Source organism: Fundulus heteroclitus, chromosome 1 (genome assembly GCF_011125445.2).
Source record: "Fundulus heteroclitus isolate FHET01 chromosome 1, MU-UCD_Fhet_4.1, whole genome shotgun sequence".
In the NCBI taxonomy this organism is placed as follows: Eukaryota; Metazoa; Chordata; class Actinopteri; order Cyprinodontiformes; family Fundulidae; genus Fundulus; species Fundulus heteroclitus.
The window spans coordinates 17443101-17459172 of record NC_046361.1 but is presented as its reverse complement, the minus strand read 5'-3'; the positions used below and the strand labels follow the sequence as shown (position 1 = coordinate 17459172).

Genomic DNA, 16072 nt, shown 5'->3' with positions numbered 1-16072 from the left:
CTCAAGCACCCCGATGTGAAGGAGGCAAAAACCGGCTTCAGCAGTGCACAAAATTAAATACAGCAAAGGTAATTACAGCTTTAGGGCGGGCGCGGCGGACTCCTTCAGAAAGACCGAAAAAATATACATAACACGCACACATATAGTGCATGAAAGTCTTGCCCGTCATAGGTGATAGTTTGGGTTCTCTTGCTTAGATATTTGAGTTAATGTCAGCCAAAAACGATTAAAGTTTGACTGTAGGCTTCAAATATGCTACGATCAGACCAGCATCCTGCCCTGTCGACGTCACATTTACACGGTGCACGGTCTTGAAGCGAGGACACTTGTCCTCCGGGTACCAGCCACCGTGGCTGAGGCGGGCCGACATACCAGGCATGGTAGCAGATTCTTTCCCATACAGAAATGTGTGGCCTCGGGGACCGGCGGGGCCATGTGGAAACACCGTGTCAGCACGTTGGAGGCGGATGAGATGTTGCAGAAGAAGTCGCGTCTGTTGGTTCTCAAAACCTGCCGTTTATTTTGCTCCGACTCAGAGTGTAGTTGGGGATTAAAGACGGCCCGTTTTGTGAGGCTTGAAACGTTGGAGGTTCCCTAAAAAAAAAAAAAGGAAAAGGGCAGATGTTGTGATGTGTCACTGACTCGTGACTTTTTAGGTCCAAAAATATCACTCCTACATGCTGTGATTCAAAAAGCCGATCGTAAGGCAACTCCTATTCAGCAACACAGCATAAAACAAGCAGCGGATGAAATATTAGATATTTCCTGGTCAGGCTTTTTTACTGGCTCAGACCGATTTCTGGTCTTCTTTTTTAGGTCTGATCTGCCGATTCAGACTTATTTATTTTGAATAGAAAAAAAGAGCAGCACATATTAGTTTTGAAACCAACAACAACAAAAAAAGAACGTCATCAGTCTGAGTGTATGGTGAACATATTGGTATTGGAAATGAAGCTACTTTTATCAGACCTTTAACTGTTATAGAAAGGAGCGTAATCTATTTTTCCCTTTCAATATACAGTCTACTGTCTTTTTCAATGTAGTTTTTGATTTAAACTGTATGAACAAAGACATAAATGGTGATTCATATTGTCTCATTTCTTCCTCTCCCATCACCTCCACAGCTATCCTGAACCCCAAAGCCCCCAAAGAACCAGCAAAAACGTTCAGCTTCGATTATTCCTACTGGTCACACACCACAGTGAGTAGACACACACAGGTACATGAAAGCTTTGTTTTTGTAGTGCATCGGTAGCCTAAACAGTCCTCCTTATTTTACAGCCAGAGGACCCCTCCTTTGCATCACAGAACCAAGTGTACAACGACATCGGGAAGGAGATGCTGCAGCATGCTTTTGAGGGCTACAACGTCTGCATCTTCGCTTACGGCCAGACCGGAGCTGGCAAATCCTACACTATGATGGGCAAACAGGAGGAGGGACAGGAAGGAATCATTCCCATGGTTTGTATATTAAAATAGTTCAAATGTATTGCTATATACAAGTGAAATGAATTACTGCACCTTTTATTTGAAAAACTAACTTTAAATGAGGCTGCATTCCTGCTGCTCCATTCTCTTTGCATTTTTCTGAGCCTGTTAACTTTCTGATTTGTTCAGAATTATTAACGCAAAGAAATATTCATAGGAAATTATTTTCTATCCTTTGCAGTACTGTAGAAAAGTAGCCTGGCAAAACTTTTTTGTCTTTGGGATCATTTGATTAAGTTGTTACTTAATTGGCTTGGCTTGCTAAATAAGCAATATTGGCTTTTCGCTTTGTTGTCTTTGCCTCTTCTGTTTATCGTCTCCAAACTCAGTTAACGTGAATTAAAGATCGTGTTGTTGTGTTTTTTTTTGCTTTCCAGCTTTGTGAAGATCTATTTGAGAAAATCAATGACGACGGCAACAAAGAGGATCTCTCCTACTCAGTAGAGGTACATTTTACACAAAAGGGGGCTGCGGGTGAAAATCCTTTTAGTTTGAAGCCGGACTTTATTTTTGTCATATTTTAAACAGGTTCAGACAAGCTTAAAACATGATGGGCTTTAGATTTTATTCAGCGACTCAGCAACGGGTTTTCTGACAGATTTCTGATCTCTTTTTGGAAAGTGTTCCAGTGATTTTTAAATTGACGGCACTGAAAAAAATGTTTTTTAGCTGTCTTCCTTTAAACAGTCACGCATCTGTGTGAGAGAGGTTGCTGTAAAAAGTTTTGCATTTTAAAATGAAAGGTACAATTATTATGGAGTTGACATAGAGCCATTAGTATTTATGTGGTTAGCATTAGTAATTAATCTGCATGAAGGTCGATCCTTACCTTAACTTTGAGGTTTCTGAAAGTCTTCCACTGATCTAGCATGTTCGACTACTGATGGATTACGGCCTCAGAAGGGTTAAGCAGAAACATTGCTTTACTCTGTTCAGCCTTTCTGGTGTCTGCTGAAGTTTTACTGCTACCATCAGTCAGTCTCCATTTAAAGCACAATTTCCCCTTTAAAAATTAAATTTGGCGTCGCTTAAGTATGGTGTAGGGTTGTCAAAAATAATCGATACCTCAATATAATCAATACTTCAAACCGTCCCGTTCACATTTCCTCAAATTGTTGGATTTCTTCCAACCGCAGCGCTGCAACAAAAGAGGCTCCCTCCACTCCCTGCTGCCACTTATCTCAACAATGATCTGCTGCTGGAAGTTTTAAGCTCTTAGTACAGCCAGAAAAAAACCCACACGAGACCCTCTTTAGCGAGGATTCAACACAAAAGTGTTATACGGAGAAACTTTCCTTAAAAAGTGCATGCGGTCAGAAAACAACATGCTTAACAGCGCTACATGCTAAGCTAACAGTACGAGACGGATGTTTGAGAGCAAGCTAAAAAGGTCAGTGAGCTGAATAAACCCCCCCGAACAACAAGCTAACGCTAGCTGATATTAGCTTGTTGGAGAGCCCAGTGATGGTTCTTGTTGATCTCTGAGCACAATTCTGCTGCGGTACAAGTCAACGCAGGAAAACGTCAGCTATTGGCTCAGTCAGCTAATAAGCAGTCAAGTAACGAAACAAGCCAGCGCACCTCCATCCATTACTCCTACATTTAGATGTAAAGGTATTTGAGGCGAAAATGCCTGATTATTCAGGTTGCAGTGGAGCAAGACTGAAACTGACGATAGGAGCAGAATAAAGGAGGAACCTTTAACAATCAACCTTGCTGCTGTGTTTGATCACTAAGGAAAATGTTATGCAAAATGACCAGAAAGACAAATTGTACAGAGCTGCTGTTGAATAACCAATCCTTAGTTTGACTGTGAAATAAATTTGGTATGTACCAGATCCATGTTTTTTTTTTTTTTTTTTTTTGGATATTATGATAGTAGTCCCTCAATAGTAAAAGTTATCTGTATCATCAGGTAATTGACATGTATATTAAAGCACAGAGTGGCACATTTAAAAACAAGCAATTATAATGTGGAGGACCAACACTGACAGAGTTAAGAATGGAAATATGGAAATTGCCCAATAGATAAATCAATCCAATTAAAATGTACCAATTAATATAAAAATGTGCAATAACTTAATGTAATTTTTTTAAATGACTGTTAAAAGATATATATATATTTACTTAAACACTTTTAAATCACTAAGGGCAACCTTGTAGTGATACATTTATTGGGTCATTTATTTGTTTTGAATCCGTTCAGTTTCAACCCTGCATAGAACTGCATTTTTTATTTGTATTTATTTATTCTTTTGTTTTTTCTTCCAAAAATCAAGAAAATTATTTATTTCTTGATTGATTTCTTTACACTTAACCATGAAAAACCCTGTGCCTTAAAAAAATGCTGCCACGGTATTGGAAATGACATTGCATATTGAGTATTTTTCCTTAGTATTGAAATTGAGTTTGAAATTTTGGTATTGTGACAGCGCTAATATGGTGCTCTCACAGACTGTGGGGGGAATAAAGAAAAATCAGATTATTATTTTTCCTTTTGTAAGTTTTCAACCAGCTAAAATTCCATAGATTTGGTCACTAGCAAATTTCTCGGTAGATCTCTGAATTTAAGGGATTCTGCTACTCCCTTTATCTCCTAGAGTGATGCATCTACCTTAGAGGCGCTAATATACTTTTAAATCCTCCGCCTTCTAGAGCATAAAAACAATTGACCTTAAAATTGTGCTTCCACCGAACATTCTACATATATATTTTCTAAATGTTTATTTTTAGGTGAGTTACATGGAGATCTACTGTGAACGGGTGCGAGATCTGCTCAATCCTAAGAACAAAGGGAACCTGAGGGTGCGAGAGCATCCGCTGCTGGGTCCCTACGTGGAGGACCTGTCCAAGCTGGCCGTCACATCCTACACAGATATTGCTGATTTAATGGATGCAGGAAACAAAGCAAGGTGAGTCACACCCTCATTTCTAGGTGAGTGCAGAGGGAAGAAAGGGGTTTTAGAATGATTGTGAGAACAATAGATGCCAGAGCCTGCTAGATCTGAGTCATGCTGAATCTGAATCGCTTATATTCTTCATAAGGAATCTCCATTTACTCCTAATCGACATTTTGCACACGAAGAACCTTGGAGAGTAGTGAAATGCGTGGAGGTTCTGCCGTGTGTTATGAAAGCTCCAGCGGGGAGAAGTGTACCGCACTTTAATCTCTCTGCTGATTCAGAGGGCTTATTTCTAGAACGTGGCGTGTAAAGCCAGCGTCTCCCCTGTGGCCATCCTTCTGAATGCGCCTTGTACACTTTCTGTTTGGTGTCCTCACAATATTATCTCCCTCCGCGCCACAAGCTAATCCCTTGGACTTCATTCGCTACAATAGGTGTAAAAATCCAGGCCCGATAGTGCTTGTAACACTCAAGACTATTTATGCAGCATTCATCACAGCGACTAATTCAATAGAGGGTGAAAGGTGTGTAGAAAATCAGTTTAATGCCAATTTGGATGTGATTTTTACTAACCGCGCCCCTATGTGCCGACGTGCAGAACTGTTGCTGCTACCAACATGAATGAGACCAGCAGCAGGTCCCATGCAGTTTTCACCATCGTCTTCACACAGAAGAAACATGACAGCGAGACGGACCTCACCACGGAAAAGGTCAGAGCAGACGGTCACCTTCTCAAGCTTAACAACATTTGTTCTTTGGGATTTAATGACAACATGTTGAGAATCTATGGCCTAATGGTTGGCATTCCTGATAATCCCTATAAATGAAAGTAGCTGAAGCATTTTTTTTTTACATAACTACTTTAGTTTCTAAGTTTATTGGTGTTTCTAGGATCTTCTTACTGATAAATCAGACCTATTTTTTTCCCTTGGGTGTAAAACATGACGCATAAATCCATTCCTGTTGGCCTCTGGTCACTTAAGCTGGATAAGAACCCGTATTCATGTCCAAAGCAGATAGCCTCCTATCTGCAATCTTTACTAATCATTGGATTTCATTTTGTATAATAAGAACAAGTTAGGCCTTTTAAAATCAGTCAGTCTACAATAATGTTCCGGCTCTTCATTGTGACAGATTAAAATAAAGGTCAGGTCCACCGGGAACATGTTGACACAAAACATACTGCCGTTGAGATTAGATTTGTTTCTCTACATCCATCAATATCTGTCTTGTCAGAGTAAGGAATGTAAAACATAAATAAATCTTCAAACCTCACTGTAGAAAAACTGCAGTGGTCTTGTGCGTAGGTCACGGGAGACTAATAATGTTGTTGTTTGACTGCACATACTTTAGGTGGGTTTGGCATGAAACAGTGGCTGAATGTGGAAAAACACCTGTTTAGTATGGTATATGATAAATGTTGTTGTAGTCCTGTTTCTCATCATGAAATCCCCAAAGATTTTTACTGAAAACCTGGTGAACTCTACAAGTAAACCGTCTTTGAGCAGGACAACAAATCAAAACAATGGGCCCAATCAACACAGAAAGGGTTCGCCAAACACCCAGAATCAATCTTCTTCCTTGGCTATTTCATTCCCTGGAAGTGAACTCTTCAGAAAACCTATGGGGTGCGCTGAAAACCGAGAGAACTTTGAACTCTGCAGAGATTGTGCTGAGAGGAACGGTTAAAAATGCCTCTTTCTGCGTTAAAAGGGAAGACTAACTGGTGTCCAATTGTGGGTAGTAACAACAGCAGGGGTACGCTTTGTTCTGCCACTGCTCAATTTTGTCTAAAAAGTAAAAAAAAAAAAAAAAAAACTTGGCTAATGAAAACATATATTAGACGAAAAATGTAAAATTTCCTGAAAACACATAGAAAGTCTGCCAGGATGCCAGTAAATGTGTCACTGTGGGATTTGAATTGGAGGAAATTGTCTGCAGTTGTTTTGCATGTGTCAGGTGTGTCAGTGAAGGAAATGTTCTGTTTGTGTTAGAGTCCCTTGAGCCGAGCATTCGGTAGGCAAAACACTATTCTGCATATTAGCTTAAACATATACACCGGCACCCAGGTTTTAAAAGAAAATCTCTTTTCAATGTTTGTAGTCTTCAGGTTTGTTCCATAGCTAGTCGGGCGTCATACTGCATTTCCCCATTGAGGGCTAAATAAAGGATTATTCTATTATTTTCTACAGATTTTCAGTTAGGGAGGGGGTGTTTTTAAGATCTGCAATCAGCTTTTGCCAGACTGACTGACCTGAATGAGTGTTAAGAAAATTTCTGTTCTGTAGTGAATTTGTGAAAATGGCTTCATTCAGTCCTGAATGGAGAATCGGGGGGGGGGGGGGGGGGTGCGGAGCCATTTTAGATACGACTTCCAGCATTTCCTCCGACGCCTTAAAGACACAAGGATCACTGTTATTTTGAAAACAATGGCCATTGTTTCCAGCCACTCTATCAGTTTTTACTGCCAGGCAGCATCTCACTAAACTTGGATGCCTAAATGTGTATTGGGAGGAATTTTAACTTCTTTTCTGAATAGATTTGAATGTTGCAGATTTTTTTCACTGAAAGATACTCAGTCGTCTTGTTATTTAAGTAATATATATGACTTCCTGGTTGAAGATGTTGTTTAGGTTGAACTTTGATCTAATCTGGTGATTGCATGTTAGACTGGTGTTAAGTTTCAGAATTGATCTTTCATCCAGAACCTAATGTGTTAGTCTTACAAGTCGAACTACATGGACTCTACATGACCATTAACCTCACTGGGTTAGATTATAGGAATCATTTGTATTAGTTATGTATCATGTTTCTGGAGTTTACATCACTGACTAAATCTTATGATTGTAATGTTGTGTAATAGGTCTCAGCAGAAGAGCACAATCTTTCTGTTTCATCAAAACTGTCACGCTGATGCTCATTATTAAAATGTGTGAAGAAAACTAGTTTGTTTTTTTTACCGTATAATAGCCGTGAAGTTCTTGCATCATTAAACTCTCTTAGTTCAGATCAAATTTATTTAGAAGGTCGGCGCGTCTTATAGATTTGCACTCTCTCCTTAGGTCAGTAAAATTAGTCTGGTCGACTTGGCAGGAAGCGAACGTGCAGATTCCACTGGAGCTAAAGGTACCAGGCTAAAGGTGAGGGTCTCATCTGCAGTGTCACACAGCATCACCAGTCATATGGCTGGTATTTCCGTCTTAATGGATATGCTTTATTCACGATTGCAGGAGGGAGCAAACATCAACAAATCTCTCACCACATTAGGGAAGGTCATCTCTGCCTTGGCAGAAGTGGTAAGTGCTTTATGCCTGATTCCATTTCCTGCCATTTGGTTTTCCTTCTGTGGAGCCTTTCTTGCCCTCTTGAACTCGACCCTGCCTTCTCAAGGTCCTGTTTGTAGCCTGGCATGCTGTAACATCTTCCCCTCTGTTTTCTCTCCTCTTGTCATTGTAATGCCTGCTTGCACAGGATAACTGTACCAGCAAGGTAAACACTCTGATAGCTATAGCGCTGATCTCCAAAGTGATCAATAATTACCATACGGACGGTTAAAGTTGTATTCAACAGCTCTCATTTCTATCGCCTAAAGTGCCGTGCTTTTAGGCCACACACACACAATTACGCCTACAATCATCACAGTAGCTTTCTGCCTATATTGTCATTCACAGCAGGTGTTTTTTTTTTTTATGTAACACCATTATATCTTTCCATCTTGTTTAGTGCTGAAAGTGAACACTTCACATGAGATTTTCCAGCTTTACACAGAGCAATTTTGTTGCTTTGCAGAGCAAGAAAAAGAAAAAGACGGACTTCATCCCTTACAGAGACTCTGTTCTGACCTGGCTGCTGAGGGAGAACCTCGGTATGAATCCTTATTACGCTTAATAAATCTGCTGAACTGGTTGAATCTTCCATCTCTGAGATGTTTAGAGAAATCTTTATTTTAGTATAGCAAGTGATCCATTTGTGTAATGGAAAACCAAGCGGCTTTATAAAAAAAATAAAAAATGAGTGGAGCAAGTGTGCATTACCCTCAGCCAATTTAAGAAGATCCCTGTCAGCAGACTGTATTTCAGACTAACAAGACGAGAGGATACTTCTATCTTTGAATCAGGCATATAAAGAGCATAGAGTGCATCTTTAGTCCTTCCTTGATGTAGTATGCTTTACATACTACTCCATTTAATATGGAGTAGACGTAAATCTTGTATTGTATTTAAGAATATATGTAATATTCTGTCATGCAAATGTTGAATATTTGGCTCTTGCACTTTTGTCGCTAGGTGGAAACTCCAGAACAGCCATGGTAGCTGCCCTCAGCCCTGCAGATATCAACTATGATGAAACTCTCAGTACACTGCGGTAAGGTTATAGATACATACAGCCGCATTGTTAAAACTTGTGTATGATTTCAAATGCAAAAAAAAAAAAACGGTTGTCTTTTTTTGTAGGTATGCCGACCGAGCCAAGAACATCAAATGCAATGCTGTTATCAACGAGGATCCCAATAATAAGTTGGTGCGCGATCTGAAGGACGAAGTGGCTCGACTGAAGGAACTGCTCCGCGCTCAGGGCCTGGGAGACATCCTGGACAGTGAGTGTGCAGTCTCAGCCGGTTCAGCCAGGGCATCCGTCAAGCTGGCAACAACTTCTTTGTCTACCGTCTCAAAGCTCTTATCCCTTTTAAGCTTCCTCCCATCCAAGGATCGGTACTTGTGCTTAATATAAAATAATGTGCTGTAGAAACGCGTCTTAATGCGCACAAATTTATTATCTCTACTATATCAGCTGTATTTGGTTTCCCGTGTAAACTCAAGATTTATGGAATATGCTTCCCATTGTTTTGCCTGACAAGACAAAGTAAACCAGATTGAAATATCACACTTCATTTGCTAGACCCAAGAGTAATGGCTCATAGCCCTGCCAATTGGAAAGAGGCAGCAATGTCAGCATGAGTAATTACCAAGTGTTGCAATGTATATGTTCAAATAGTTGAAATGATTAACAAGCTGCCTACTTTCTAATGTTTGCTTATGTCATGTGTAATGACTTGGCACTTAACCAGTCAGTCTATGACCTTGTGTCTCGTCCTTGTCATCGGTCCATCCAGCTCTCTAAAATATTTCTCCTAGTCATTCTTCTCATACTACTAGCACTGACTTCTGATCCTTCTCATCTTTTCCTGCTCCCCTTAGTTGATCCAATGGGGGATGATTACCCAGGAAGTGGAATCAAATGTGTGTATATGTGTGACAGTGATGCTCTGTATATCACTATTAGCCGAAATTCGCTAGGCTAATTGCTTAGGACCCCCACTGCTTACGTTTTAAATCGGCTGCCGGCTTTGCATGTATTTGCTTAAAAGCCAGAAAAGGCTTAAGAAATAAGACTCGGAAATGCAAGGCTTCTGTAGTTGTTCTGATTTGGCAAGGGTTAGCATGCCAGTAGGTTAGCATGCTTTGCGCGTGCTCTTCCGTTATATTATTTTAGACTGATGGGGGTGAGGCAGCTTCTTTCTTTTTTTTTACAGGTTTAAATTCAACTTTATTAAAAATGACATCTTTGAGGAATTTAAAGTAATACATTGGTCTCCCCCACCCCCAACATCCATGGATAATTTTGTAATCATGTCTCACCTTCTCTCACTCACTGTCTGACGCTTCTTCTTGTGTTGCCGGTGGCTCTTGCTGCTTTTTATCCTGTTTTCTTTCACTAATCATCCACAGCCGGTGACAGTGCTCAAAGCTTTAGAATGCCCCTTCTGAGTTCTCAAAGTGAGGCTCAGATCTACAAACGGAAAGGTGCATATATTTCTATTTCTAAGTAGCCGCTTCAGAAGTGTGTATGTATATGGAGTTGACTAACGTAGTGTGCTTTAATAGTTTGAATAATTTTGTAGTGTGCCCTCTTCTTCTACACCTCTGCCCACTTATCCTTGTAGATGTAACCGGAAGTATTCGCTCATCTGTTCCTAGTAATGAATGATGTATAATTAAGTTGGATATCTGAGTGCAGTTATTATAAACTCATTGTTACTGGTTTTCGTGTATCAGAACATCCAAAAGTTCTACATTCGCAGTAAGATGCACAGAAGTGAAATAATTGTTTCCGATCATTAACGATTCAGACTAACTAAGCTAATGCTACGTTGGTGGTTTCTTATTAGAAGTTGAACAGTTAAAAGAAAAATTGTAAGTTAGCATATAAAAAACTGTGGCTAAACAAGTCAAGCTAAAGCTAATGAATCACTTTAGCTATAGAGATTTAACAATTTACCATGTAATTGTTGCATACTAGCTTAATGTAAAGTCCACGAGCAGGCTAGTTAATGTTGTTTTTAAACAGCTTAGAAATAAAGAACATGTTGGGAATTGATAAAGGCAACTGATATTTCTAGCGTTTTCACAATTTCATGCCAAGTTTCCAACAAGCTAGCTAAGCTAACGTTAGCTCCCTGAGTGGCTTGTTGCTAAGTCTTAAAGCTAAAGAAAGCGATAATTTAATTTACAACTTCACAGTTCTCTGGTTCCAGCTATCCAACGAAGCTAATGGTAGCTCCTTTAGTAAGTGTATTATGACTCTGTAAAGGTTCTTAATTTAAGCAGCAAGGTGCTTGGTATACTTGGTAGTATACTAGATTCCAAGCTAATACTTATATTTAGACCCAGCAGAAAGTAATTTATGTTGAAAACGTACATAACTGGGCATCGTAACTACTACTCTTCGTGTTGTTTTGGATGTAGCGTTTCTGTTTTAACAAAGCTACATCCCCCGCAAAAAAAATCAAGCCTAAATTATTAATTCTTTCAGAATATTTGCATCTTTTAGAGAGCACGAAGTATGATATCTTAAGAAACCTTGCACATTAACCTTTGAGTGAGGCGGCTGCAGCTTTGCTGTGTTTCTGGTCCTGCGAGCGCATGCCTGAGTGATTTAATCAACCAAACCTGCGGGCTGGACTTTGCCGGCATGTCTGTTGGTCTCTCTCGTCCTATATATGCACTTTCTTGCAGTCTCCATCTCACTTCCATCCTGTAGTTCAAAAACTAACAGCAGTTTTCACACAGGGTCTGTAATTCTGGCTCTCACTTAAAGCGGTGGCCTGCAAACTGTGAACCTGAGTCCATTCTGAAATCTACTCATTATTCTCTGGATGATGAGCAATGGCACACGTGAATTTCCTAGAGTGAAAACTGCTGCTTTCTATAGTCGATCTGCGTTCTGGTTGTTTGTCTTAACCCTCTGATGTAAAACGTTTGTCTTACAACTGTCTTTCCCCTCCTGTGTCCTTTCTTTTCCCCCCGCACCTTCCTATTTTCCCCTGTCTTCCTATTTAATGTTTGGTTCTTCCATTTTTATGTGTTTACTCCCTCCACCCTATTACCCCGGGCCTTTCCCACTTCTCTCTTTCTCTCTTTCTTGTTGCTGGCTCAGACCTCAAAGACATTCAGAACAATAAGAATAGATACTTGATAGCCTCAGAGAACCAACGCCCTGGCCATTTCTCCACAGCCCCTATTGGTTCCCTGACAGCCTCTCCGTCCTCTGGCGCACTGTGCAACCAGGGGGGTCTTCAGTCGGTCACCAGCATCCAGGAGCGCATCATGTCCACGCCTGGAGGAGAGGAGGCCATTGAAAGACTCAAGGTAGAGTTATTAGAGGAAAATGACACTTGTGCACCTACATTTGTCTGGATATAAGATTCCCACAGCCAACTAGGCTTTGTTTTTGTCCAATTAGTTTAATACCAGTGGTTTCATTTTGGCCCCCACACCAATAAAGCTCCTCTTCTCGTCTTAACTCCACGTGTCCTCAGAGCTTCATATTGCTCCTGTGCCGCTGTGCACGCTCTCACTCTGCAGACAAGACAGCAACGTAGGGCTGCAAGAGCCCGCCGTGAGCTGGAGCTGCAGTTTCCATGACAACCATGGTTCCCAATCTGTCCGTCATCCCAGTGACGTCAAGCGCCGACGCAAACACAGAGGAAATAAGACGAAAATAGATTCAAGACTTATCGTCTCGAAGCTATCACAGCGAGGCGAATCGTATTCTCTTTCTAAAGGAGGCAACTTTAACGACCCAGAAAACATAAAACATTTTAGTGAAGGTTAACCTTTTAAATATGAATCTAATTCTCCCTGGACCTGTTTTTATACTGTTTGCCTTTGATCTGCTTCATTAAATATTTAGTGTAAGATTCATTGAAAAGCTAAATATCTGGAGCAAAATGAAACAACTTCCCCCCCTGCGTTAAGAGTTCCAAGTTGTATATCAGCCTAAAATCTTAAAATGTTTCACAGATTAAATCCAGAGCTTGGCCAAACTAAAAAATACACTTAAATCTAAGCTCCTAATATTTTCCCTGTTGTGTTCAGGAATCAGAAAAGATCATTGCTGAGCTCAATGAAACCTGGGAGGAGAAACTACGGAAGACAGAAGCCATCCGAATGGAGAGGTCAGTATGATCTGATGGCGTATTCTCATTTCCATATGCGTCTCCTGAGAGGGGGAAGTGCGCGTCCTCCATGTGCATCCACCCCATCAGACCTAATTGGGATTTATAGTCTGTCTGTGCTGCGCGTCGGGTGGTGTGACGGCTTCGGAAAGCTGCTCCCACACCTTCTTGTGACGTCAGATGATGGGACGCTGTAGCACTCGTCGTGTTTATCATTCCTAAACGGGCAGTCCTATGTTTGAACCCACCTCCTGCTGGGTTTCTTGTGTGGATGTGACAGCTGTTGTTTTTCTCGCTCCTTTTTTTTTTTTTTTTTGTGCTTTCATGTGTTACTCTGCTATTTGAAAAACTGAGTAGTTATTTTTATTTTTTTTATTGTGTGTGAAGCTAAATGCGACTCTCTTAATGCCTCCCTGGAGAGCCTCCTGGAAAATGCCCTGTTTGTAAATGACGTGTCTCCCACCTGCTTGGGACTGTTTATTTTTTTCCTTCTGCGTTCCTACCTTTTTTGCACGTTTAATTTTTAACATTGCCTTACATTGAGGGTTTAAAGCTTGCAATCTGAGACTGCAATCTGGGGGTTAGACTTGCCACTGTCTCCTCACTCCATTTTTTTTTCTTTCTCTCCTCTGAACCAATTCTGTCCAGTTCACTTGTCTTGGTCGTCTCACGCTGCTGCACAAGCACCCTTTTTGCACTTTTTCTGTTCTTCTTTATCCACTCGTCTGTGGCTGCAGACATGCTGCTGTCTATCCTGAGTCAGACAAAATCGCTCCCCCTGGTGCGTCGTTAGGTCCCATCCTCCTTCAGTTTTCATCACAATGTCTTTTGCGAAATTGAGTGCGCAAATACGTGTTTCTGTTGGAAAGACGTAGAGGAGAAAAGTACACGTCTAACATGCTTTTGAAAGCCCTTTATTGCTGCCTTGTTGAGTGCTCATGCATATTGTCTTCATTACAGGGAGGCTCTGCTTGCCGAGATGGGCGTGGCGATCCGTGAAGACGGAGGCACCTTGGGCGTGTTCTCTCCTAAAAAGGTAGGGAAGTCTAGGATCGGGAGGAAAGGCTTACACACAGATAGAGGGCCAAATATCTCATAACTCCTCTGGGTGTGGATGCTCGACTGTCTTCCATCACTTCTGTTTTCCATCTTATCTTTTTTTTTTTCCAAAAGGACCCTCCCTTTACTGTCAGCTCTTTTCTCACAGTCTACTTTGTCATTCTGTCATTCTTTCCACTCTTTTTTTTTTTTTTTCATCCACTCAGCTTAGCCATGATGGTCCATTAGATGAGCAAATTGATTGCCTTTCTGCCAAGAAGGTTTGTTTAGTTGAATGAATAGACAAAGTACCTTTCTAGCACTAGATCGGTTCCCACAGCTGGTAGTTACTTGGTAGTAATGTGGTGTCCAAAGCGTGCTTGTTTCCATGGTTTAAAACTATACTTTTGTCCTTTTGGACAACTTGATCTTAGTGAGAAGTCAGTTCATTTAAAATAGTATATTATTTAAAAATGCTGTTTTGTTCCACGTTTGATTCAGATCTACTGATCTGCTTTTTTAAGCCATTAGACTGACTAGACTTTGCCTTTTTGTTTTGCATTTCCTCTGCACTGTGTGGCATCAGGAAAAACACACACACATATATATATATATATATATATATATATATATATATATATATATATATATATATATATATATATATATATATATATATATATATATATATATATAAAATCAGCAAAGTCAGAATTCTTTTAATTTTTATTTTGCGAAAGCTTTAGATTTAGAAAACCTCCTCCTTGAATTGTTGTTTTAGAGAAATGTTAGTCCCCTCTGGCTGCTGCATAATGTCCTCTGCTTTTTCTTGTTGTTCATGTCTTCATATTGATTTTCTTTCAGTGACATTTCTCTGTCCTTTCACTGTCTTCCTCTCCACGGGTTAGCATTTCAGAGAGAAGCCTTGCGATCTCTATACAGACTTTAATGGGGTGTTTTCCCCCAAAAAGGTTGGTTTGGATTTGTTGCCCGTAGGATGCCCTGTAGTCCATCTGTGATGCGTTAGATACTTTAGAAAAACACAGCCTTTCATTTTTCTCTGGTCTGGCCAGAGGAGCAGCTCTGCTTGATATAGAGCGACCGCCTAAAGCTGGTGAGAGATTTTCCTCGTGATCTTTATTTCCTCTCCTGTTCATCTGCAGACTCCACACTTGGTCAACCTGAATGAGGACCCCCTAATGTCTGAGTGTTTGCTCTACTACATAAAAGATGGGATTACAAGGTAACCAAAACCCCATTAATAAAAACCAACATGTTGCAGAGAATGTGGACAGCTTGTTTAATTTTCCTGCGTTTTATGTCTGGCGGGGAAAACTAGAAGCGTCAGGGGCTTCAAATCTGGCAGCGGCTGCATTTTTGTTCCATCTTAGGTTACTGTCCTCTGCTTGTCCTTTCAGTAGACTATTCTTTTGAAGTATTTCGTCACATTTTACCTCTGCCGGGGGGGAGAATGCTGGGAGGATTGCACTTTAGACCTAACCTCTCTTAAGCAATGCTTCAGTGGTTCTATTAGCTACATTTCTAAACGGTGCACAATGAAATAGCGGAGCCAGACTTTCAAAACGGACTCTGTCTGTTTCAGGGTGGGTCAGGCCGATGCCGAGAGGAGGCAGGACATTGTTTTAAGCGGAGCTCACATCAGGGAAGAACACTGCATCTTCCGAAGCGAGAGGAACGCCAACGGAGATGGTGGGACATCACTCGCTTATTTTTCTTCCCAGTGTGTTTAATCTGTTTGTATTCAATAATGGTGAACAATCGAAGTAGACGAAAGGCTTAGACTATTTGAAGAGATGGAGACATTTAACATATTTAACCACCTTTTGTATTGGAAAAAAACTATTTAGACAGCAGGAAACAAGCTAAAATAACATTTTATGGATTTCATAAGCTCCTAAAATGCATACAAAAGCCACCTTAGTATTTCTCTGTGAGTGAAACTGTCTCAATAAAAAGGTGGGAAAGAATAGGTTATAACTGTCTATAACCAGTACATACAACCATTATTCTTGGATTCAAATTTGAACGATTAAGAACCTTTAAGTGATAATTGCTTGGTTTTGTTTTTCTGAAGTTATCGTCATGCTGGTGCCGTGTGAGGGATCTGAAACCTATGTCAATGGAAAACGGGTGGAGGACGCAATCCAGCTTCGTTCCGGTACAT

At 40.5% G+C, this 16072-nt stretch overlaps 1 protein-coding gene across 29 annotated transcripts in view; it reads left to right on the top strand.

Annotated features, from left to right (window-relative positions):
- The window catches only part of kif1b (kinesin family member 1B), a 71018-nt gene that overhangs the window by 20593 nt on the left and 34353 nt on the right, over positions 1-16072 (top strand). For 9 of the 29 annotated variants that reach the window (XM_036136605.1, XM_036136665.1, XM_036136615.1 and 6 more), the window contains exons 3-22: positions 1125-1201; positions 1282-1461; positions 1866-1934; positions 4222-4400; positions 4990-5101; positions 7454-7531; positions 7622-7687; positions 7863-7880; positions 8181-8256; positions 8678-8756; positions 8846-8988; positions 9590-9631; positions 11829-12040; positions 12770-12849; positions 13810-13885; positions 14115-14168; positions 14796-14858; positions 15051-15130; positions 15491-15597; positions 15983-16066. In XM_036136605.1, coding sequence (XP_035992498.1) covers positions 1125-1201; positions 1282-1461; positions 1866-1934; positions 4222-4400; positions 4990-5101; positions 7454-7531; positions 7622-7687; positions 7863-7880; positions 8181-8256; positions 8678-8756; positions 8846-8988; positions 9590-9631; positions 11829-12040; positions 12770-12849; positions 13810-13885; positions 14115-14168; positions 14796-14858; positions 15051-15130; positions 15491-15597; positions 15983-16066 — 1875 coding nt within the window. Of the gene's footprint in view, positions 1-1124; positions 1202-1281; positions 1462-1865; positions 1935-4221; positions 4401-4989; positions 5102-7453; positions 7532-7621; positions 7688-7862; positions 7881-8180; positions 8257-8677; positions 8757-8845; positions 8989-9589; positions 9632-10120; positions 10196-11828; positions 12041-12769; positions 12850-13809; positions 13886-14114; positions 14169-14795; positions 14859-15050; positions 15131-15490; positions 15598-15982; positions 16067-16072 lie in introns of all 29 variants that reach the window. The other 20 variants (XM_036136649.1, XM_036136638.1, XM_036136679.1 and 17 more) reach the window with 12 other exon arrangements.